The 23,711-nt window shown below is 33.8% G+C and overlaps 2 protein-coding genes across 12 annotated transcripts in view; one reads left to right on the top strand and one right to left on the bottom strand.

Annotated features, from left to right (window-relative positions):
- Positions 1-8,748, top strand: part of LOC108760557 (synaptotagmin-10) — a 31,457-nt gene extending 22,709 nt beyond the window's left edge. The window contains exons 2-10 of one of the 2 annotated variants that reach the window (XM_018506592.1): positions 3,232-3,491; positions 3,568-3,714; positions 3,987-4,118; positions 5,911-6,065; positions 6,262-6,430; positions 6,516-6,636; positions 7,056-7,227; positions 7,309-7,515; positions 7,800-8,748. In XM_018506592.1, the coding sequence (XP_018362094.1) occupies positions 3,232-3,491; positions 3,568-3,714; positions 3,987-4,118; positions 5,911-6,065; positions 6,262-6,430; positions 6,516-6,636; positions 7,056-7,227; positions 7,309-7,515; positions 7,800-7,803 (1,367 nt within the window). In that variant the 3' untranslated portion in view covers positions 7,804-8,748. Of the gene's footprint in view, positions 1-3,228; positions 3,492-3,567; positions 3,715-3,986; positions 4,119-5,910; positions 6,066-6,261; positions 6,431-6,515; positions 6,637-7,055; positions 7,228-7,308; positions 7,516-7,799 lie in introns of both variants that reach the window. The other variant, XM_018506591.1, reaches the window with a different exon arrangement.
- Positions 8,749-10,774: 2,026 nt separating this feature from the next.
- Positions 10,775-23,711, bottom strand: part of rg (A kinase anchor protein rugose) — a 389,200-nt gene continuing 376,263 nt past the window's right edge. For all 10 annotated transcript variants that reach the window (XM_018506580.1, XM_018506581.1, XM_018506586.1 and 7 more), the window contains 11 exons: positions 22,157-22,276; positions 21,850-22,002; positions 20,975-21,047; positions 19,446-19,630; positions 18,628-18,805; positions 18,465-18,545; positions 18,201-18,371; positions 17,369-17,632; positions 17,006-17,202; positions 15,765-15,916; positions 10,775-15,631 (listed from right to left, as the gene is read on the bottom strand). In XM_018506580.1, the coding sequence (XP_018362082.1) occupies positions 15,541-15,631; positions 15,765-15,916; positions 17,006-17,202; positions 17,369-17,632; positions 18,201-18,371; positions 18,465-18,545; positions 18,628-18,805; positions 19,446-19,630; positions 20,975-21,047; positions 21,850-22,002; positions 22,157-22,276 (1,665 nt within the window). In that variant the 3' untranslated portion in view covers positions 10,775-15,540. The remainder of the gene's footprint in view (positions 15,632-15,764; positions 15,917-17,005; positions 17,203-17,368; positions 17,633-18,200; positions 18,372-18,464; positions 18,546-18,627; positions 18,806-19,445; positions 19,631-20,974; positions 21,048-21,849; positions 22,003-22,156; positions 22,277-23,711) is intronic.

Genomic DNA, 23,711 nt, shown 5'->3' with positions numbered 1-23,711 from the left:
GTGTACTAAAGGTTAATGGCGAAAGCACATGAACAAAGGATGTAAATTCTCTAGGCCTTGCAGGTGTATTCTGATATAGCGCACGAAGGACTACTTCGAGCTATCGTACAAGAAAAAGGGTCAGGGATACCTAGGGAACATCATACGAAAATGAAAAAGCACAATAAACGTAAAAACATATTGATATGTTTTGACGGAACGACAAATGAGCTATACCGGCAATATATATAAATAGAAACACGATTAATGGACAACAGATTAGAGAAATAGAATAGGTTATTTTCAGTTATTGTTTACCCAAGTAAGTACACCTTAAAAATCAAATTTACGATCATAAGATTGATTGAGAGTTTGATATTAAAGGCTAGTAATATTTCAATATCTTTTCATTAAATAATTTTGATAATAGTAAAGTATAATGCAATTTTTATTTGTTCATCAAATTCATGTATTATATAATTTATTTTAAATAAACTCTTAAGACATTAATATTCATGCTATAAGTTTCAATCCAATTTTCTCCTTTTATTTAACAATCGAGATGAATCACAAATATACTACTAGTAATTTATCATGTAAGTGCATGTTATTCGAAGAAAGTTATTAACAAGAAAAATTTCTGGAGAAATGGCGAGAAAAGGAAACTTAGCTATTATCGGCGACAAACGTTAGAAGTCTTGTGATTGCAGCGACCCGTAATTCACTAAAGCTCATCAATCACTCTGCTGCATACATTGCCGCGACTCGACATGACGCCAACGAAAAAAAGTATCTCGTAAATCGTACTCTATGTTAAAAACTTTACGAATTCATCATCCGGGTATAAACTTTTACTTGCAATGTAAATACGTACATGTAGTATGAGAAATACAAACCGGATATGTACTAACTTATGATGATTTTCAATTTGACTAACAAACGCCATTAATACTAAAATTGCCAATTTAGCTTCATTACCCGTTTTAATTTTTTTATATGAGGGGGTTTGTATATTGGGTGAGTGTAAAAATTTGTAATTAAATTTTATTATTAATTAAAATTCTAGCAGTAATTTAGAGCATGTAAAATTTAAAGTTTTTCCTACTTTAATAAGAATTTTAAAGTTTAAAATCTTTATATTCAAAAGATTATTATATTTTTTGAGTTTCCGTGAGTTTGGTTAACATATAGGAAACTACGAGACAACATGGAAAATTTTCTTCTTATTTCGTGAGCGTAGTTAAAAAAAAGTTTCGACTTTCTGACGTAAAAACTTCAAGTTTACCTTAAAATCGTTTTTTTAAAAATGCTTCTAAGATTTTGTATTGCTGAGTTATCACGATTTAAGTAAAAAGAACATTTTAATTTTGATTGCTCAAAACATATAATAAAAAAAATACCTTTTCAATTTGTTAGAACGGTAAAATATGAAATCTACGAAACTGAAGAACGAATTACGAGGATGGTGAAATTCAAATCAAATTGAAGAGAGAAAGACCTCTTTGTGCAACCAATTGTAAGTTCGCGTTGTCATTGAAATTTTGAGGGCGCATTTTATAATGATAATTCCATATTTTATGGAAGAATGACTTTCCTGATGAACTTCGTTATTTGAAAAAATTGCTACGCTGAGACTTGGCACGATTTTATACGCATATGATTGAATAGAGCGCGACGCGGGCAAAAGTTAACTCGACGTGAAACATCTGCTATCGTAATAACAAGTGAAAACTTTACAACATAACAATAAACTACCAACGCACAACGCTTACTCGTCGTGTAGTTCTATTTCATTCGCAAGGCAGCAAGCAAAAAACCCGCATATGGTTTTGTTTGCTGGTTTCGTTTCATTGTTTTCAGAGATAAAAGGTACACTGCGCACCATTGCCTTTTTTAAACAGCCGTGATATGTATACGCGAAAAAGGGCAAAAAGGAAAGGAAAAAGGCTAATATGTGCTCTGTCTCGTACATGCGCAATTTAGTCAATCAAAAGCTCTGTGTAACCAATCGCACATCGATTTCCAATTACATTCCACATAACATGTAGTAACATTGCAAACAGTTCTCATCGGTAAATCATTTCTACAAAATAATTTTTTCTGCTAACGCTTTTTGCTAACAAGAACAAGTATGATATAATGCGCACAACAAGAAGTATATTTTTAGATCAAAATATTTTTGAGACAATTTTCTTTCTTGCTAAAAAAAAAGTGTTTGATACCACTTCTTACTTAAGAAATAAAAAATAAAATTGCACAAAAATTTATTTAAATTGAAAGTAAAAGAATAAATAAAGTATACCGGTTGTGTGTACGTGAAGAAATATTTTTATAGTGAACTTGTTAATTCTTTAAATTCTTTTGATCTCAGAATTGAGTATGAAATGCCGGAAGAAAATGTATCATATATATTATGTTTATATGCAGTTGATAACTTGTGCCGTTGAAGCAAAAACATAGATATTTCTGTCATTGGTGCATGACACGCATTGTTCTCGATAAACGAGAACGGAAAGCTTGAAGCGTTGGCGTACGTCTCTTCATTTGCCTCTAGCCAAGGATAGCATTCTCTTTGTGGGATGCACACGATGATATATATTCCCTACAAACACATGTACACATGCGCGCGCGCGCGTATAAATTTATTTAAAGAGCCTTTCTCGTTTGCATCTTCTTCATTCTATTGCATAAACCTAATGGAAATCATGCTTTCCCTTCGAATGTTCCATCTATTTTACGAACAACGATTTTAATGTATATGATATCCAATCCAATTAGTAACTTATATAACATGAATTTCATTATACATTACTTAAATTATGTATAATTCAAACGTAACGTTGCATAGCGATATGAATTCCTGCAAACTTTTCCTTAATTCTTTCGTTACGGTTCGCCTACGGAGCCTAGCATCGCGCAAAATATTTTTCAATAGAAATTTCTCATAAGTTCCGCAAAACAGGATAAAACTACACCAAACAATCGCTTTATATAATTATATCACATGTTTTCTTATTATACACTGGAAAAAGAATCAAATTACGTTAATTAAAATTCTGATTGAAAATATGATCAAATCAGAATTTTCTAATTGAATCTATTATAATTCTAAGTAACAAAAAAACCAGAATTTTGATTGATATTATCAAAATCTTCTAATTCACTAGAAACTTCTTCAATATATCTATATATGTGTATATTTATATCTGTACCTCATCTTACGAACCCAATAATGAACACTTTTTCCAGAAGAATGGAGCGAAAACTTTCCCTATCAGCTTCTAATAGCGGCAGGGGTAGCCCTGGTTGGTCTTGTTCTCCTGGCAGCGGTGAGCTTCCAATGCTCTTCCACTTGGCGATGGTTACTGAACATAACTCGACATGAGAATGTTGATGATACGGAGACTGATCAGATTCAGCAAAATGCAATTCGCATCAGCCATTCTCTTCCGGACCTCCAATCGGAACCAATTACTCATGAATACGTTCAAGAGCAGAAGGATAATAAGAAGGTAAGTGTTGACGAATTCAAATTAGTAAAACGTTCCGTAAAATTCTGCAACTGTTTCAACGTTGACATTTTATTAGGTATTGCGTCAAACCACTTTACCCATTGTGCCAATGAGACATCAAAGTTTCCAACGTCAATTATCGCACCGGCTTGATCTGCCTAACATTAAATTTAGTATTTGCAGTTTCGAAAATCGCAGCGACTCCAGCCTTGGTCTTATCAAGGTATTTAGGTGTTATTTTAATATAAGTCTTTATTATAATAGATGATGGAATGTAAGCAGCGACACACACACACACAATGTTATTCGATTCCCCTTGAAAAAACACCAGCTTATCATGTAATGTATAGAGTTTTGTATATTCCGGTTTTCTGGTTTACTTCCAGCATCCTGCTTTATGTTAATTGATATTATTCATAAATAATTTAAATTATAAATAAATTTGTATTTTATTTACGAAATATAATATTGATGTGAATTGTTAACCCTGTGTAGCCGGAGTTGTATAAAAAGGAACTTGTGAGACAAGAGAGCGCGGAAAGCTCCAGTACAACAGAAATGGAATACGCCGGAAAGTTACATTTTGCTTTACGCTATGACAAAGAAATCGAAGGTCTCGTTGTCAAAGTAAGTAACACGTAATATTTTCTGTCACAAATTTTAATTGTATTAAAATAGATAAAATACCATAAATTATATAATAATATGAATTTATTGGAGATGTATTGCACAACAGATAGAAAAATTCACCCAGCAAACGAGATGGATTGAAATGGATTAAAATGGATTCAGATTTTCAGAAATATGGATTCATGAATGTTAAAATGAATCCTTTTCGCAATCCTGAATGCATTTTTATTCATTTATAGGAATTGCATAGAGCACATCTCTATGCCTTTTAATCTAAAAATAATATTAGCATTTTCTGTGCATTGTGAACACTACTCAATTCAGAATTGTGAATAGGAAGTACAATTTTTTTAATTCAGTTAAATTCAAAAATAATATCAGCAATTTCTGTGCAACGTGAATACTGCTCAATTCAATATTCTGAATATGAAATGCAGTTTTTCAACATAATTGAACAAAACAAATTTTTATTTAAAAATGGACCATAAATGCTACTTAAATTATTCAAAATTATAAGTAGGAAATTTTTCGTTTTTATCCAACTAAGTTCAAAAAAGTTGTAATGTAAAAATAATTGAGCTATGTTCTTTTGTTTCTCTTTGATTAGAAGTAAAATGAATGATCGATATAAACACTCGTAAACCAAATCGAATACAGCTCGAATATTACGCTGATCACGACGCGCGACATTGGCCCCAAGCGAGATTAAATTATCCGACACTTACCCAATGTTGTCTCATAGTAATGTAAATTGTTTATGTTTTATTATATCTGTTAAATGATGATCTTTTTATTATATCTATATAATTTCGTGCATTGATTTAACTGATGGTAATTGAAGTAAAGAATGAATAACAAATTTACTAATTGAAGATATGTAGCGGGTAACGTAGAAGATTCATAATTCGGCGGTCGCAGGTTCGAATTTCACTAAGGTGCATTTTTTAATATCAATTTGAAGTAGTTAATTTCAGGTATAATTATTATAAACGTCTTAGGAATAAAATTTGTAACCTTAAATATAAATGTTTCTTTTTCCGAATATTAAACTAGTGTCAGCTCGGATTCAATCCATTTTCATAATTGTATAAAGAAACAAAAAATTTTCCCAGACCGAAAAATAACGTGCTCCGCGTGTAAATTAATGAGTTCATATTTAAATCTTGTTTGTGTAAGCTGAATATCTACCTGGGTAATATTCAGCATGTGGGATATTGAATAGCGATAATGTAATATCACAATATTACATTTATGATGGATATATTCTCTACTGTGCTAAAATTAGTCATGATAACGTATAGATTAGGTAATGCCAGCTACAAGCTATTACTGTATGTGGTGAAGTCAAGTGCATTAAGATCAATTATACATAGTAAACCATTTCAACCATGGCAACGCTTCATAGATAATAGAATTAAAATATGATGCCACTACCGACTTTTGTCCATTTGTCGTATTGCACTATACGAAAATTATTATAAAAATGTATCAATATATTTCAAAACTATTATTTGTGAAAGAGAAAGGTTTTTGTAAAAAAAAAAAAGGTTTCATACCATTTATCTAATATGATTATACAATAGTTCAACTATGACTATTCTTTTTTACTATTGTCTGCTAATATAAATACGTACAAAGCAATGTTTAATATTACATATGTAAACAATAACATTTAATGTTACTAATATTATTCAATCTCTCTCTTTAAAAAAACAATATTATTTTTATTGTTACTTTGTGCCATGAAATCTTATCTCAAGTTCAATGACATCTGGTTCTTTAATATTAGGTTCTAGAAGCTCGCGAATTGCCAATAAAAGATGTAACTGGTAGCAGTGATCCGTATGTGAAGGTATACTTGTTGCCGGATAGGAAGAAGAAGTTTCAGACAAAAGTACATCGAAAGAATTTGAACCCAATATTCAATGAAACGTTTATTTTTAGGTAAAGAAATTTATGATGTAGTACTTTACTGTGATTTATCTTGGAACACTTTTTCTTAGCATTCAGTTATGTATATTTCTCTCTCTCTCTCTCTCTCTCTCTATATATATATATATATATACATATATATCTTAAATTTTATAATTACGTAAGAAAAATTAAAACGCGGCGTTTGATACTTAATATATTTTATCAGTGTATCCTATGAAGAATTGAGGGAACGTTACTTACAATTCTCGGTGTACGACTTCGATCGATTTTCACGTCACGATCTCATTGGACAAGTAGTTCTTAAAGGGCTTTTAGATTGTACTGACCTCGAGCAAGAAATCGAATATACGATGGACATTCTCTGCGCTTTGCAGGTAATTTAATTTGCATGAAATAGACGGTTAATTATTTTAGACGGTTACTTCGAGTGTAATTTTAACTTTTCGATATTATACGTAGGAGAAAGTCGATCTGGGAGAATTGATGTTGTCGTTGTGCTATCTACCAACCGCCGGTCGTTTGACATTAACTGTCGTTAAAGCCAGAAACTTAAAGGGAATGGATATAACGGGCAAATCAGGTTTGTATAGAATGGATCCGATATTTTTGTTATTATTGTGTATTATTAACTCTCCGTCTGCAATTATATTTTTATTCTATCGAGCCAAGTTTTTTTGTTTTAGGCTTTTAAAAAAATGTAGAAAAATTTAGAGTCATTTTTTAACATCTCTATTACATTACAAAATATTTTTTAACAGAATATTTTTAGAATGTGAACTGAATTCTCCTTTATTTCGGGAAAAATTAAAAGCGAAATTTCGCTTATTCGCAAAAAAGATAGATTGCAGACCGAGAGTGAATGGAAATATCTTCTAAGAATATAATATTAATTATTACTATTATTATTGTATTATCATAATTATATGTATTATTATTACCTTAATTATATTATTATATTATTAGCTATAATCAACTGAGTATGTTTCATTTCCTCATTAGATCCTTATGTGAAAGTCTATCTGCTATGCCAAGGCAAAAGAATAAAGAAGAAAAAGACAACGGTAAAAAAGAATACTCTTTACCCCATCTACAATGAGGCACTCGTTTTTGACGTTCCCTCAGACAACGTCGAGGATGTCAGTCTTATAGTGAAAGTAATTGATTACGATAGGTAAAAACAAATTTTCGACACATTTTGAAAAATTGTTTTATTAAAGTAAGAATGGAAAATTAAATATTTTATGCGCACTAGAATCGGATCGAATGAGTTGATGGGCTGTACCGCGATTGGATCGAGCTTTATTGGAATAGGCCGTGATCACTGGTTAGAAATGCTAGATAATCCAAGAAAACCGGTAGCACAATGGTATCCGTTAATGGAAACTGTAGCTGGCTATATTCCAGCCGTGGATTCGGAATCGCTTCCAGTAAGCCTGAGCTGCTTAAACAGGGTTAACAGGTGGGTTTATTTCCTGCGCGGATTGTGATTGACTTTACAAGATGGGAAAGCCACTATAGTGGCGTTGAAACAGTGTCATTTTGAGGCAAAGAGCCCAATCAAATAATGAATTATAACAAATTCTCAATAATAATACTCAAGAAAAAACTGTAAAATTTTTTAAATAGACTCTCACCCTCTAAAGAGATAATTCAATAGTAGTTCATTAGAAATCTAAATTCTTGTATGATAAGCTAAAAATTTTAATAGCTTTGTTGATGCTTCTGACAAAACTCGCATTGCAGATGAAGACAAAAGGCAGAAAGTAAACACTGCAAGAGCTCGCAAATATTGTCGGACGTCGGCTTGGACATCGTCTCCTTCTGTCGTCATTTAATGCACATCGCTTGACTGACTTAAGTACAACTTCTGTCTCAAAGGAAGGCCGGAAGGCGAACTCTGTGCTTTGCAATCTTACCTCGTGCAGCAGGCATGAAATAATAAACGATTCGGCGTAACGAAAAAAATCAATTACTCGCGAAACATATGTTGCTCAATTCCGGCGATTCGATGGCAATCGCGACGGAAACGAGATAAATTTGCGTTGCTTTATCTTTCGAGCTGCTGCTCGCGATAGTGCGGGCTGGTCCCGCATCGTTTTAAACGCAGGTTATTGTTGTATTTACAATATCCCCGTAGTATCCTCTCTTATCACACGTGATGTTGAGCATGACGGTAGCTTAAATGTTCTAGATTAACGCGTGAGATCAGCTAAAGTAAGTTTTTATAGAAGACGAAAATAAACGTGAGGATTGTGAGGAGTTTAAGGCCTTATCCTCGATAAAAGTGAAATGGACGAATGCAGATAGCTTTAGAGACGGATTATATTAATGGCAGAGTATATATCATTGAATACAATAGATGTTTAAGGTAGTACAAATAGAGTTGAATCTATACGTCGTTTATTATTTCACGCTCGCTATCACTTCTGCGCAAATGTTCTATTAACGTGATATATGTTTAAACATAAAGAAGGCTCGATACAAACGAGCATTATTTGTGATAATGTATCTGAAAACACATACGCATACTGACACACATATACGTACAAGTACACGTGGTCCAGCGACCGCGTATATCAATAGCTGCTTCGTACACGTATGTACGTTTGCAACTAACGCGTCTACTCAATTGTGAACTTGATAATAAATAATGATACACATCGTGTAAGTTAATTATATAATAATAAAAAAGAAGGGCAAGCAGTCCTGTTATTATTTAATAAATTACGGATGTATTTATGTGCATGCCATGCATTTAAGAATATGATTGTAATATTGTGAAAATATGAGATTTTTAGTGTAAATTTTCAACAAGAAAAAACTGTCTGATTTTTTGATGAGTTGCGTTTGGCCAAACTTGCGAATGTCTTTAACAAGTCTGTGTAAAGTTTGCTTTATTGACATATTTCTAAGAATATATATCTGGTAACGTTTACATAGAATGCATGGAAAGAACTTAAGTACCAAAGAAATATGGGCGTTTCTGGATAATAGATGATAAATTGGGTATTCTCAAATATTTTATAAGTGAAATAAAAATGCCAAAATGTACTTTTAATTGCATTTACGTCTTCTCATTTTTGTTAAAATTCAAATTATTCCTGTGATTTCAAATTTCTTAAGCCCTTGTCAATCGTGTGAAGAAATGGTAATTACGCCACAAAAATATACGTAAGCTACACATAGTATAGAGTTATATTACGCAAACCATAGATAATCGAATGTAATATCAAAACTGAGGTGATATAATACAGTGACATATTGACTAGCAGAAAATGTGCCAACAAAGTAACTATGTAACAAAAGTAGTGTGATTAACAATAGTATGTTCTAATCACATGCTTGATATAGAAACTTCAGAGTCAGCATGCTGTAATAATCTTAGAGTATCCCTCTATTTCAAGTCAATATATTTCGACTGTATACCTTTTTTTCGTAAATCGTAAAAAACGTCTTTCTAAATCCTCGAGAGTTTTCCATCTATTTCGTTGTTCCAGCGATGCCCATAGAAAAAAAAACTTGATTTTTCGTACAAGTGGGACATTCTACCACAGGACTGAGCTTTTTCAAATAACTTCATGTATTAAGTGGAACAGTCGCTCCATACTGAGAGTAGTATTTAAACGAATTTACCTGAGAACCTGTATTTACACCAGAACGCGACGCAAAATGTGATCTCTCCATTAGCGTTGTTATAAAATTATTTAAATCAGAATGCGCTCGAAAATGCTAAAGTAAGCTTTCAGTTTTTTTATTACATGTGTATCAGTAAAAAATTTAAACGTTCCTTTTTTCTACCTCAAATACTGAATCATTAATTCATGAATGATAAAACATCGGCTTTTTGAGATGTAAATGGACTGCGTACTGGATTATAAAATATGAATATATAAATCTTGTGTGTGTATATTTATGAATATATAAACAAGATAAATTATATATTATGCAAATGAATATACATTAAAAATTGTGTTAGTATGTATTGTAACTGTCAAAAAGGATGAGTACTTTGTTTAATACTCTACTCTAATTATGAAAGCGATCGTACATAATTAATTTATAGACAAATAACAATAATATCGATATGGACGATGTGTATACTTTTCTAACGAGTACATACATATCTATATATTGTATATTTGAGTACACTCAGTGCTCCCTGTTATGATCGTGAATAAATAAATCGGTAACAAGAAAGACTGTTACGTTTTAATTTCACCTGCACAATTGCAAAAGTATATCTTTTCTACACTCTGAAAAATATATATGTGGATTTAACACATATATGCGGTGTTTATATCATTATTCTTACCATGTTGATGTTTATACCACACAATACAACACAAGAATTACATTTAACCCTCTGCTGACAATATGAAATTTTATCTCTTCCGTCAGCCAGCAGTCTTCGAAAAACAAGGCAGATTTTTTTATTGTTCCGGATTATAAAAATGTGAAAAAATTCTGATATATTTATTAAAGCTACCAATGAGTTTTTACCATCACAGAAGTTGGATTATGTTTTACTTATTTTTTACAGATTTAAATTTATCTATTAGAATTCACAATTAAAATGATGTCTTATAAAAGATCCCATGTTGCCGGCAGAGGATTATAATTTTAAATCCGTTTTCATGTTTTCTTATATAGTGTATCGTTTAAAGTATGTCAAATCTTATTGTTAGTCTAAGTCCAAGCTATAAAGAAAAAAGATCGTCTGCAACATCAAATGTACTTTTCATTTATTTGACTACTTATCTTTACAGATTATTCTACCTTATGCTAAGATACAACTTTCCCATTATGTTACCTTCTAATCGAACATTACAATACTTCTAAGTATAAAATAAGCGATAGAGCTTATATATACTGGTATGTAGCAACGACTTAAGTACCTTTCTACCTAGTAGTACTTCTTAAAAGTGGCGGGAATTAATCTGTACCGCTTATCTCCTGTCAACGACGAGATGCCCGTGATTACGGTTTGGCTTCGTCGGAAATCAATACAAGACAAGTGTCGAGAGACTCTTTCGATGATGCACCCGGTCATCCTACATCCACTAATCGAGCGTCGAACCGTTCACGGACGCGCTTTAACACCGCCGGCAAAACAATTAGGCCACTAACTACATTTTGTTCGCGGAACACAATCGTTTGGTCGTACTCACTCTCTTTCTCTCATGTGTTTGCGCGCGCATGTCTTCATTGCTTCAATTCATGAAGTGACGAAGATGTTCACCGAAGACACCCGCAGTCGGTGGGAGGCTCGATCCTGAAGAGATGTAATCGCGCGGTTAATAATGATCCGTAAATTGGAAGAGCTCGACTATGATCCGCGCACGAAGATCGGATCGCGTCAGATCGAGGTAGAAAAAAAATGAGTCAGTGCTTATAAAACATTGGTGCAAACGTTGCTCGACGAGCTCCCTTGAATCTGCGCGATCGAGACTGCTCCAACTTTACGGCTACGTGTATATTGACTTTCGTATGTAGATGTAAAAAAAAACCGATCATACACGTCGACGAAAGCTTTCGATTAGTTACGAAGCTCTTTCGTTAGACTCGAGACGTCGATTCACATTCCATTGAGCTTTCCCGCTACAAGTTTTACGTTGACTCTATCCCGCGTCGCTCTTAAGTATAACTTTAAGTTATGACTTAAACCAGGTCTTTAAGTAGATAAATGTGAGCCTAATAAGTAAGCGCTTGAGTGTTATAGCCGCGTGTTTTGCAGCGTTGTTCCTTTTCTGTTCCCGCCCGTGATTACTCTTATAAACAGACGCGTCAATTAATCTATAGATGTAAGTACTTCTCTACGGGCAGCTCGCGGAGCGGATGAACCGGATAAAACTTTACACAGTTCTTATTATGTTCTTCTCCTCATAATCGTAATGTCGATAATTAAAATTATCACTTAACACGCAAACATTAAGGGCCTTATCCGACGAATATACAAATCTATGCTCCTATATAGGTAGCCGTCAATATTAAGTATGTTAATGTAGCCACAATCGTATAATAATAATAATATTAATAATAATGACGACAATAAATCGTAATCGTAATAATAATATAGGCAAACTCTTGTAGCGTTGTACTTAGCGTTATTTAAAATAGTAGCAATATTTTTTTTATGTACTGAATGTTCAAGTACGGACAGAAATCGATCTGAGTTAACTTCCTTTATGTATATTAGCAATATGGAGGGAATTCACTAACAATTTGCTTAAAGAGTGCAGCACATTCTCACACATCTATAAACAAATATAAAAACTTTTCTCTCTTATGTGACCTCTTGTCATCCCGATGCATTCTCATCCATTACGCTGCCTTCGCGCCTACTGAATAATTGCGAAAATGTGTGTTGAATACACGTGCTACCACGCGTCGTCAAAATCATCCCCATTATTTCGCAATTCAACTACATCCCTTTTTAACTTGATGATTTTTATGAACAAGAAGCGATTTGCCAATTATTTTTGTTCTTCAGCCCAATCAATCTAGATAGCTAGGTGAACAAATGCAGTTTTATATATATGTATATATGTATAAATCGGCTAAAAGCAGGAAATGCAGATGGAATGTCGTGCGTTTCTTTTTTTCGTTTTCTCTTTCCCATGTTTCTCTCTCACCGTAGCGAAAATAATGTGTCGATAGTGCGCCTATACATCGAGTACACACGTAAACATTTACACGCGTGACACAAAAATTCGTTTCCATACGTAAGAAAATTAGCGATATTGTTGAAAGCACTCAGACACAACCGTCAACCCTTCGGCGTTTCGCCCGTATCATCTCACTCTTCTTCATCCTTTCTCTGCCATTCATGCCTTCATTTTTCCGCGGGAACAAAACGACACGAACGATCATGCAGAAGCACGCCCATAACGAGTGGCAATACACCATTATTAACACGTTGCACACGTAACATTCTCCTATACATTTAAAAATTGTACGATTACCGATGATCAATTCGCGAGGGTCGCCCGCCTGATCGTTCGGTGCACAGCAAGAATCGATATTACGACCGTAGAGCTACCGTGATCTCGCAAGCTCAAAATGATTGATTGCTAGAACGACGGCGTTATGCATTTACTTTATACAACTACACGTAAACGGTACGGCATATCTTTTTAAATGTATCGATACCTAATTGCTGAGGATCGCAGGTGATTCATGACAGCGATTCGACGGTAATTCTTGACTAGAACACATATCGAGGTACGGGGAAATCTATCCTTGCCATTGTACCAAGGATCAAACAATGTTAATCAGTAAAATTGTTCAAAATGTCGAAATTTAGTAAAATTATTAAGAATTATATGTGCGTTTTAAAAAGACTTTTATAACTACTCTTGCGTTAATATTCCGGAGTTTCTTCCGGATCACTTTTTAGTTAATTGATGACGTCATTTGCTAAAATTGAAAACATCGTGTATTTTGTTTTAAGTAAAGCAAATGATAAATGCAAAAGCAAATTGTAATCACATATAATGCATTATAAAATCACAGCGTCCTCATAAATCATCGCGACGATCAACTAAAATTTGTGATTCACCTCGAATGACTTATATTTATATTTTCCTGCTTTCTTTCCGTATTCTCTCATCTCTGCGTCTTTACATCTTCATTCTTTCATATACAAAGATTTTGCAACAACTATCTTGGCGGCAACTGGCGACCACGAAAATACACCTATCATTGTCATACGGCTACGAAGCAACGACAACAAAACGGTTTCCCCATCCCTCTGTCTTCTTAGATACATTAAGTAATTATTCGTTACACATGATTAAAATCAAGTTGACGACAATATGCTATATCCGGAATACGTACAAACAACTGAAGGCTATACTTATGCAGCGTCCTGTGTCCTAAGACTAGCTCGTGAAATGCACAAGGCTCAAAATGACAATAGTACTCTGTAGTAATACTACAAGACTATCGATCATATGTTCTACGATGGCGTACGGAAATCAAGCTAGTAATTCTACCGCCTATATGTGATCAAGCATCTTCTTCCCCATCGTTGTTGGCTGTTAAGGTGTACGTCTGCTTTTTTCTTCATTCTCTCACTTTCACATTTCACGCTTTCTCACTCTCTTTCTCTCTTTCTCTTTCTTTCATCTCTCATATATCCTATTCACTCGAATCATCCTAGGGATCATCAACGACGCATTCATACATAAACGCGATCCTTGACAACTCGCGGAATGTTAAGGATGAATTCGGGATGTTACTTTAGCCTAAATAACTTGCTTTGCTGATTAATATACGTCGCGTGCGAAAATACTAAGAAATATCCTCGCAAAAAGTTAAGCTGGACGGCTTTGATAAAAATTAGGATCTCTTTCGAAGGACGCGAACATCAGGGTGTAGAAAGTGTTGCGGCGGCGGCGGCGGCGGGGGATGAGGGGTAGGAAATTGATACCGCGGCCGGGAGAATGATTAGCGATGTGTCTACCGCGCAGCATTTACCGGTGCTACCGCGGTATCAGTGATTTACGCAGTGCGTTCGCGTGCGTGTAGTCCGAACTGAACGTACAAGGTGCTTAGCCAAAAGGTTCGACGTGAGCGACATTAATACGTCTGAGAAGAATAGAATGCAAACCTCTCGCGATAATGCACGCCTTTCACTTCCTTGGCCCCTCTAATATAGGGAATAAAGCGCGCGTGTATGCACGTGTGTATGTATATATGTATAACGTGAAGAATTACATATTCCGTATTTACAATTGGACATTTAACGCTAGAGTATCGTGGGCCAAATCCACGTGCAGTTCCAGGCATAAAAATAACGTATGTTCAGCTCCGCCGTCTCGTCGACGCGGTTTCTTTCTTCGGCGCTCATTGTTTTTTCCCGTTATAGTATACCTTTTTCTCCGCGCCGCGTGAGAAGAAATCGCGCGAACACTCGCGAACATAGATAGATCCGAGTCTTCGTTAATTGACTAGCGTTTTCGAGCGGCACGTAATATAATTTTCGCGCTTTTACAAGCATGCGACATGGTTTGACGTCCACTCGGCAATTACGCGGGATAAACGGCCGGAACTCTGATTGCACCTCGCCCTCTGTATCACGCTCCGCTCGACCTCCTCTCTCACGGAAGCACTGCACGCAGCCATGTAAGCGAGTTTATTGCTGAACGTTAAAATTCACAGTGCACCACATTTATTTCATTGCCGCTCGTTGCACCTAATTCGAAAACGACTGATTGAATATACTTTATATACCATAAATTGCGGCGAATCTAAAGATAATCTGACGAGAAGCTGGCCCGTACAAATGTCGCGCAAATACTATGGTTCCCCCGTATATTCGGTACACTCGTGAGTGATCCACGGAAAATTGAACAAACGAAGTGTCGTTTGTCCGAGAAAATACATGTAAATTCGAAGTTGTCGTACTATTTGGAAAGTTAAGCGCAAGAGTTTGTTTTATAGGATGCGCCGTGCCTTCTTAAGCGAAGAGGAAGTCGTAATTTCAGTAACGCTGCTGGAACTCGTGATGCCATCTGTTAAAGTCGATGTGGAATATCACAATGGACCCGTTTGCCAGACCAGCTAGAAGAAACCTGTAAAAAACAGAATCTATTTATGATTCGTTAAAAGAATGTAATTTTAAAGTAGATTCCTGAAATTATGTACAAACATTATCTCATCGTTAAAGACTAAGAAAAAGATATTTTTTATGTAGATTTCACTTACTTTTGATCATGAGCTAGTGCAAGGGATCGCACGCTGCTTTCGCATGCGGGAAATGCATAAAGTAGAGCAAGGTTAAAAGTTCGCCAAACTTCAACGATACCCTTGTCACCTCCAGTCATCAAGTACTCGCCGTCTCTGCTCAGTAATAAGCACTGGAAATAAATTAACGGTATTAACATACGATATATAATAAACAGAATTTATCGCGTTTATAAAATTTGAGCCTAGAGGCTAATTATGATCCTCAAAAGCCCTAATCTAATCCCCTTCTTCCTTTCCATCCTAACAAATACAACTCTTTTTATATATCTCAGATTTATAAATACACTGATAAAATACTATTAATAGTATCTTGTCATTGACAAATATCATGTTAACTTTTAATAAGTAGCCACAAACAATAGTTCCACTGTTTTCTTAAAAATCTTGTATTAGAAATGGAAAATAAAAATGTTGATATTTAGATGCCTAAATGTCTTAAAGTTTATTATTTTTATTCTTCTATCTCATAAGGGTATAATTATATTTACAGAAAATAAATTTACAGAAAAATGTTCTGGTTATACAAGAAATATACACAAAATACATTCTAATCATATCAATCAGAATTTTATAATTAAATATTGTAATTGATTTTTTAGCTATTTCGATTAGAATATTTGATAGATTTAACTGTAAGTTTGATTAAAACTTTGATAATTGAATCTATTAAAATTTCAATTAATGCAACAAGATTTTTTCCTAATGTAACTATAATATAATATATTAATAAACAATGTAAATATAAAATAAAAATTTTTTAGAAATTCTGTGCACTCTACTTATCAACTGGCATATCTTTAAATCGTCTACTTAAAGATTTATCATATCATTGATTACATATATCTTGTTAAAAAAGAGGCGACACTAAGTACGTGTATTGTTAATGACAGTCGCTATCCTATTGTTTCAACAATAATTTACAAAATTGTACCATAGACACAATTGTTTAAATTAATTACATAATTTCCTTATTTTTTAAATTTTCGGGAAGAAATGTTTCATATATAATTGTATATAATTATATATAAAATTATGTATAATTATACATAAAATATGTCTATATATGTAATATGTATATGTAACATTTTTTCCCGGGTTATAATGCCCTTAAGTTCCAGCTATAAAAACTCTTAGATAAATATGCCTGGAAATATAAATTATCAAAAAATTAATTATTGAAATTAATTACAGAAGTTTACCTGTAAATTATCATTATGAGATTCGTGACGAAGACGTTTTCCATTTATAGTGAAAGCCGCTATGTGCCCACGTTCATAGTTTACCACGATGACGCCCTCGCGTGACATAGCGATGTTTTCAGGGGACGAAAATCCATTCGGCGCCTCGAGCGACCTCAGAAGGTCACCAAAAGTGGTGTGGACGAGTACCGGGCCGTCTGTAACATCAAAAATTATTTACAATTAATCATTAAAAATCAACCAAATTATTTCGAAATCAGGCATTATGTGTTTAGACAATATAATTATTATACAATAGTGTAGGACAAAGTATTTTTTTATACTTTCTCCTAAGATTCATTCTTTTTTCAACTTAATACGTACAATGCGATCCCGAGACAACCAAACCCAATTCGGCGGATATGACGACGGCCGTCACAGGCTGTTCGTGACCTGTAAGGGTGGCACGTGGCGCAGGTGCTTCACCCTCACCAACGATAGTTTGTGTTCTTGCGTTCCAATGCCAAAGGAGGACGGTGCAATCAGCACTTCCGGATGCAATGTAGCAATCGGAAGTAATATTGCACTCGCTGCGCGACAAGCAAGTAACGACTCCGTAATGACCGAACACTATCTGGACGATTTTTGCTGCAAATGATAATTTCTTCCGTTTATAAAGTTTCACCACGAAGCATATAAACTAATGATTGCTTATTTACAGTAAAAAATGTTTAATATTTGTGTTAAAAATCGTCCTTGTCAAAATTTTTGTGTTGAATTTTTAATCGAAATGTTAATTTAACATAATATGATTATTATTTGAATATTTTATGTTAAATTAATAAACATTTTTTAGTGTAAAAGTAACACAATTTATAAATAACAAATAATTAACATAAAAATAATATATTTTAAAACGTAAATTCTAAGATAAATAAATATACAATGTATTAATTTAACATAGTATAAATATTAATTTTATGGAAGAAATATGCTTCTACAATTTGTTTACGAATTTTATTAATGTTATATATTTTTTATTAATTTTTTTACATAATATTTGCCTTATCTTTTAACATATTAATCTTGTGTTAAATTAATACAAAAATTTTAAATTTTGGACCTTTTAGAATATGCAAAATGTTAAATTTAACATAAATTTTCCATGTGTATCATCGTATTATAGCGCGATTAATTAAGAAATATTAAAATTTACCCGTCTCGGTGGAGAAAACGCGGAAGCTATTGTCCCAAAATCCGCAGGCCACTAAAAATCGACTGTCCACAGTGGTAACAAAGCAATTGCTGCGAATCTTAAGCTTCTGACTAAAATTGTCGCCTAGATGTCGACGTTGTAACGTTGGATTTGAGCTGTTTGCCGCTTGAGCTAAAAATATACAGCACGGCATCGTTAATTAGTATGCACATCCCGAAGACATCTTGAAAATGTTACTTCATCTGTATATGTACGCATACTTACAGAGAACAGGATCCATGGATAATGGCTGATTGGCAGCCTGCGCCTGAGGTGTATCTGCATAACTCGGAGATTGCACGGATGCTACAAAAGATTAAAATTACGATAACAACGAGGCAATGAGAATAAATTCAAGCGCCGGAGTGCGTGTAGAAAATTACTTTACCTGCATAATTGGTATTCCACCGATTAACAGCAAATTGCTGTCCGGTGGTTACCGTCACAACCGATGGCAGTGGCAGTTGAGGGTAAGTGTTAGCCGAGATGTGACAGATCGGCGAGTTAGACGGAAACTTGATGGTCATGCATACGTCGTCCGGAATACTCGAGAACATCATTGGCGACTAAAAAAATATTGCAATTTCTGTTATTTTATTTTACTTTGAGGATCTCTAATAGCACAATTATCTCTAGTAACATCCCAGACAAAAAATGTTTAAAATAAATAAGTCATAAAGTCATCTTAAAGACATCTTTTGAGACACACATGTCTAAAAAATATCTAAAAGACATCGTAAAAAGATCTAGACAATACGTATTGTTCAGGATAATATTGTTCTAATACTGGTTCAATATATATGTTTAATCAATATATCACCAATAAGATGCTAGTAGGAATGGCTTAAATTAAGTGAAGCTAAAATATTTTCGCCTTTGAAAGATATACCCGCAGGATACAAGTTAACAGTAATAATTACATCATATTATAATTTCCCACTCAACAATATAAATATAATATATAACAGGTGTGCATGACAGTTACATTGAGTGGAAAATTATAACATTGATGTAATGTTCGTATTCTGCGGATAATTACATATTTTAAATTATGGGTAACATTATAATTATTTTTTTGTATCAAGAACTACATTGACTCTTATAGTCCTTTTTTATATTATTAAACAAATGTTCTTAAATATTCTCAATCTTTTTTAAAACTGCATACATATAAAACTATTTTTCCATGTGTTGAGATAATCTCACCAAATGCATTGCGGAGCTTCTCGGAGGATGCGGTTCCATCAAAAGCTGCGACGGCGTCTGTCCGAAATTCCTAATTTGGTTTTCTATAGCTTCCCTTATCATAGGATCTGTGATTGTGTCCAATTCTACGGTACCCTCGTACGTTAAATAGTAGAAAACGTTGGTTGCACGTACGGCTTCCGGGCCTGCGAGAAACAAAGTAACCGAAGTTACACAAAGATCTTTAACGCGTTATTGTTTGCTACAATTTTATGATGTTTTCGTGCGTTGTTGCCACGCTGTGCGACATAATGCATTCTTCGAGAATGACTCTGAGAGCGTTCTCGACGATTGCTTGTGCTCGGTATTTCCGGCTGGCTCTACTTTCGTGCTACCGGCTGCTGCGCTACCGTAAACGTGTTGCATATTACGGGTGGGACACATTGTCGCGCTCGGCACACGTGCCTAATTGGTTGGGACAGGGACCGAGAGAGAGAGAGAGGAAGCTAACTAAAAACTAATTCCTTCCATACGCGCGCTCTCGTACGCCAGTCTTCCCTCGCTGCCGCGTCCGATGTCGAGGCAGCATCTTCGGGGAAGCGCCGGATATAGAGGCGCCATCGGCAATTAACATTGGTGGAAATCTAATTTGACTCGACTGCGCCTCTGTCCCAACACCCAAGGCGTAACCTTGGGCATTTGCGAGCGGCGCCTGCCATTGTGTGAACATTTATTAATTCAATTCATGGGTTATCGTCCGAATCTAACGTCATCGACAATTAAGTAATCGGTGTAAACATATCTTAATGAGACTTTATCATTTTAGATAATCACAGAGATTAAAAATTTAAAAAAATGTTTTTTTTCACCGAACACAATAGATTTAAATATATACTTTTATTTTTTTAATATCCGCAATTGACAAACTTCTATAAATATACACGGACAAAACGATTTTCTTAAAGTATCTAAAAATCTAACTAGATACAGTTCTGAAAATAACTTTGTTGAATCATCAAAATAATTATGTAGAAAACTTAACATATGAACAATGCTGCAAAAAGTTTTGACATTCTAGCAACTAGTTTGAGGATCTTATGTAATTATTCTAATGCTCCAATAAAATCATTTTTAAACAATATCTTTATTTTAGACCGTATATGTGAGAAACACAATCAATACTAGAAATTTAAAATACTTATTACGGTCGAAGCTGGATCTTCGTTGCTTTAAATAATTCAATCTTGAATTACTAATATATACTATATATGTACTTGCATATATACCATATTGTAGTCTTTTTCAAACTGCGCGCCGAATTATTTTTCCGGACTAAACGCAATTAAAACTATTCTAGTAATCGCGAATTAAATTGACAAGCAATTTAATAATTTGATGCTACTATCAAGCATCATATATATTATAAAGATGTTAATATATTAAAACTATTAATAAATTTCTGTTAATAAAATCATTTTTAAATCTGTATCTAAATTTTTAGACACTTTAGCAAAATTGCCTTCTCCACGAATGTTTTAAAGTTATCTTACCTTTCTGTTTATAACCGAATATCAGATCGATCCATTGATGTAATTGACATGACACAAATTCGGACTCGAGTGCCTGAAGAAAATAGCAATTTATTAAATAATATATCAACTGTAAGATATGTCGTTGCATTGATAGAAAAATGATACAACTTAAAGTTAGCAACTTTTCTGTAGAGCATTTTTTAAATTCTTTTTAAATTTTCGAATAATATTTTAATTAAAGGGGGGATGGTAAATATGCATAACTTCACTGTTTTCCATGTTACTTTCAATTATAATATATTCTTTAAAACTAACTTATGAGTTTTCATTTGGACACTATAACTTTTATGATGTAAAGCTGTGTAATTTTCATCCCTTATCAGAGTTGTAACACTTTTCCATACAAGCAATGTCTTGACAAATGTGTTATTTTTCCACAACAATATATTAGTCTTTAGAATAAATTTCCTTTCATTATCTCATAAATGCTAATTTTTTTACTTGAGTCATTTTTTTATCAATGAGATATATATGTATATTACTTGCGATATTTTTTCATAAAGACACATTAGTGTTTTTTAAATTTAAAATTTATATTAAGTTATTTACATAAGGAGAGAAAAGATTTGCTATAAACGCGGAAAGAATTATAAAATTTAATTGTCACATTTGTTTGATATTTATAGCAAACAAATTTGTATATTTGACAAATATTTTGCATTTGTTGCAAATAATTTTTAGCGAATACAAAAAAGAATAAATATTTATTACACGTGCCAATAATTTGCGATTCCTATATTTGCAAATAGAATTTGCCGTTATAATGTAAGATTATTAGTTTTCATAGGAAATTTTTTCTCTCCACGTTGATTTTGAAAAAGTTAATTCTGTACCATTCGATTTATACGTATAAACTCTTCGGGAGACGAAGCCCAGGGTGGTAATTCAACATCGCCGACCGAGCTACCATCTTCTTGCCTGCCCAAACGGTAGCGATTGCTATTTACTAACATTTCCGGTAGGAAAAAGAATTCCGGAATCAGTTCCTGTTAATGAAAAAGCGAATTTATAGCTCTGCCGATCTTCAGTATATCAAGTAAGACACAATTGAAATTTTATGCAGCGATGATAACAACGGATATTCACCAAAGCGTGGCAAAAATGTAAATTTTACGAGTATCTTAATTAAATGCAACGAACCTTAACGTCGGATGTATCACGTTGGCAATTCTTCCACGAGAGCGCGATAGATGAAAATAGTCTGTTAGGGTGATCAAATTTGCCGCCTTGCAAAGCCAAGAACATAGTAGTCATTGGTTCCTGTAAAAATCGTTTATATCTATAGAATCATTTTATAGCAATTATACCGTTAAATCTATAATATAAATTATACTAAGTTTGAGTTATTTTTAATCATTTGCATAGATTGTTACTGCTCTTGTTTAATATGATATTAATTTAATTGAAACAACAAATAAATTTGTATGACTCAAACAATTTAATAGTTTCTTGAGTCAAACAATTTAACTCAAGAAACTATTAAAATTTGACCCAAGTATAAATTTGACTCAAATTTAATTCATTATTAACTAAGTGCATACATTAACATGAACGGTTAATTTTAAAATTAATAGAAATGGATTGATTCACATTTTGACCTAAGTGGAAATTAAAATAAAATGTTTAATTCAAGGGATTGGGTTACCATTACTCCTTTATATTATCTAACAATATAGTCGAGCGCTTTTACAACGGGAACACATAAATCCCGTAGAATATCAATAAGGACAAGACGTAGAAACGAGTGTGTGAGTTGGGGCGGAGAAAATGCGGCACGACTCTAAACCGCCACTTAGAGACACTTTATAGGCGGTCCTTTGTGTGCGCGGTTTCTTGCGAAGCCCTTCTCGTTTCTCGGTCAGTCATCCGTTCCGTTGACAGGCGAATGAACGCAAAGCGAAAGGCCACACACATAATCGATGCATTTTCGTACTATGGCACAAATGCAAATGTACATACGAGGATAAACCCGATTTTTGCATTTTACTAGGAGTGCGATCCTTGCTATATACGAAACTTAAAACTATTCCTTTATGGCAAGACTCCGGAATAATACTATAAACGGATCTTCGGTGAACAAAGCGTCGAAGTAGCACAAGGATTATAGATCAATAAATTGTTCATGATACAATATTTTATCGTACAAATGCCTTACAAATAAACAATTGAATGCGCCACGTCTTATTCTAAATTTTAATGTACGCAATAATAGTACCTTAAACGTGTTTAAATTTGTCAAGAATTCGTTAAGGATTCGTTAAGGATTAATTACATAAATTCAATGGTGATATCATAGGAATTATTGCGATAATTAATAATCTGGCGACAGATATAATTCGATCAACACATACAATCAATAATAAAATAACATTCGGAAATTTACAGCGAAATCTAAATTTCTATACAAACTATAGATATTAACTCAGTCTAAAAAGGGCAGAGACAAAAAAAAGAGATGAAGATATTTTCCAGTTAGGCCCTGAAATTCAAGCGAATGAGGAAATGCAGCAGAAAACAAATGTGTATATTTAACGAGAAGGCGGGCGTCATTGGCATGAGGGCGTTTCGACGCCCTCAAATTAGCGTGCACGCAATACTAAAAGTGTCGCTTAAATTTATGGTGCAGACTGAACACGTTCCGTAAGTGGAAAGACAAAAAAATCAGCGATTGGAAGCTAATTATATGCCTATTACA

This window comes from Trachymyrmex cornetzi, unplaced genomic scaffold (genome assembly GCF_001594075.2).
Source record: "Trachymyrmex cornetzi isolate Tcor2-1 unplaced genomic scaffold, Tcor1.1 scaffold227, whole genome shotgun sequence".
NCBI lineage: Eukaryota > Metazoa > Arthropoda > Insecta > Hymenoptera > Formicidae > Trachymyrmex > Trachymyrmex cornetzi.
The sequence above is the reverse complement of the archived record's forward strand: the minus strand, read 5'-3'. Positions and strand labels throughout refer to the sequence as shown.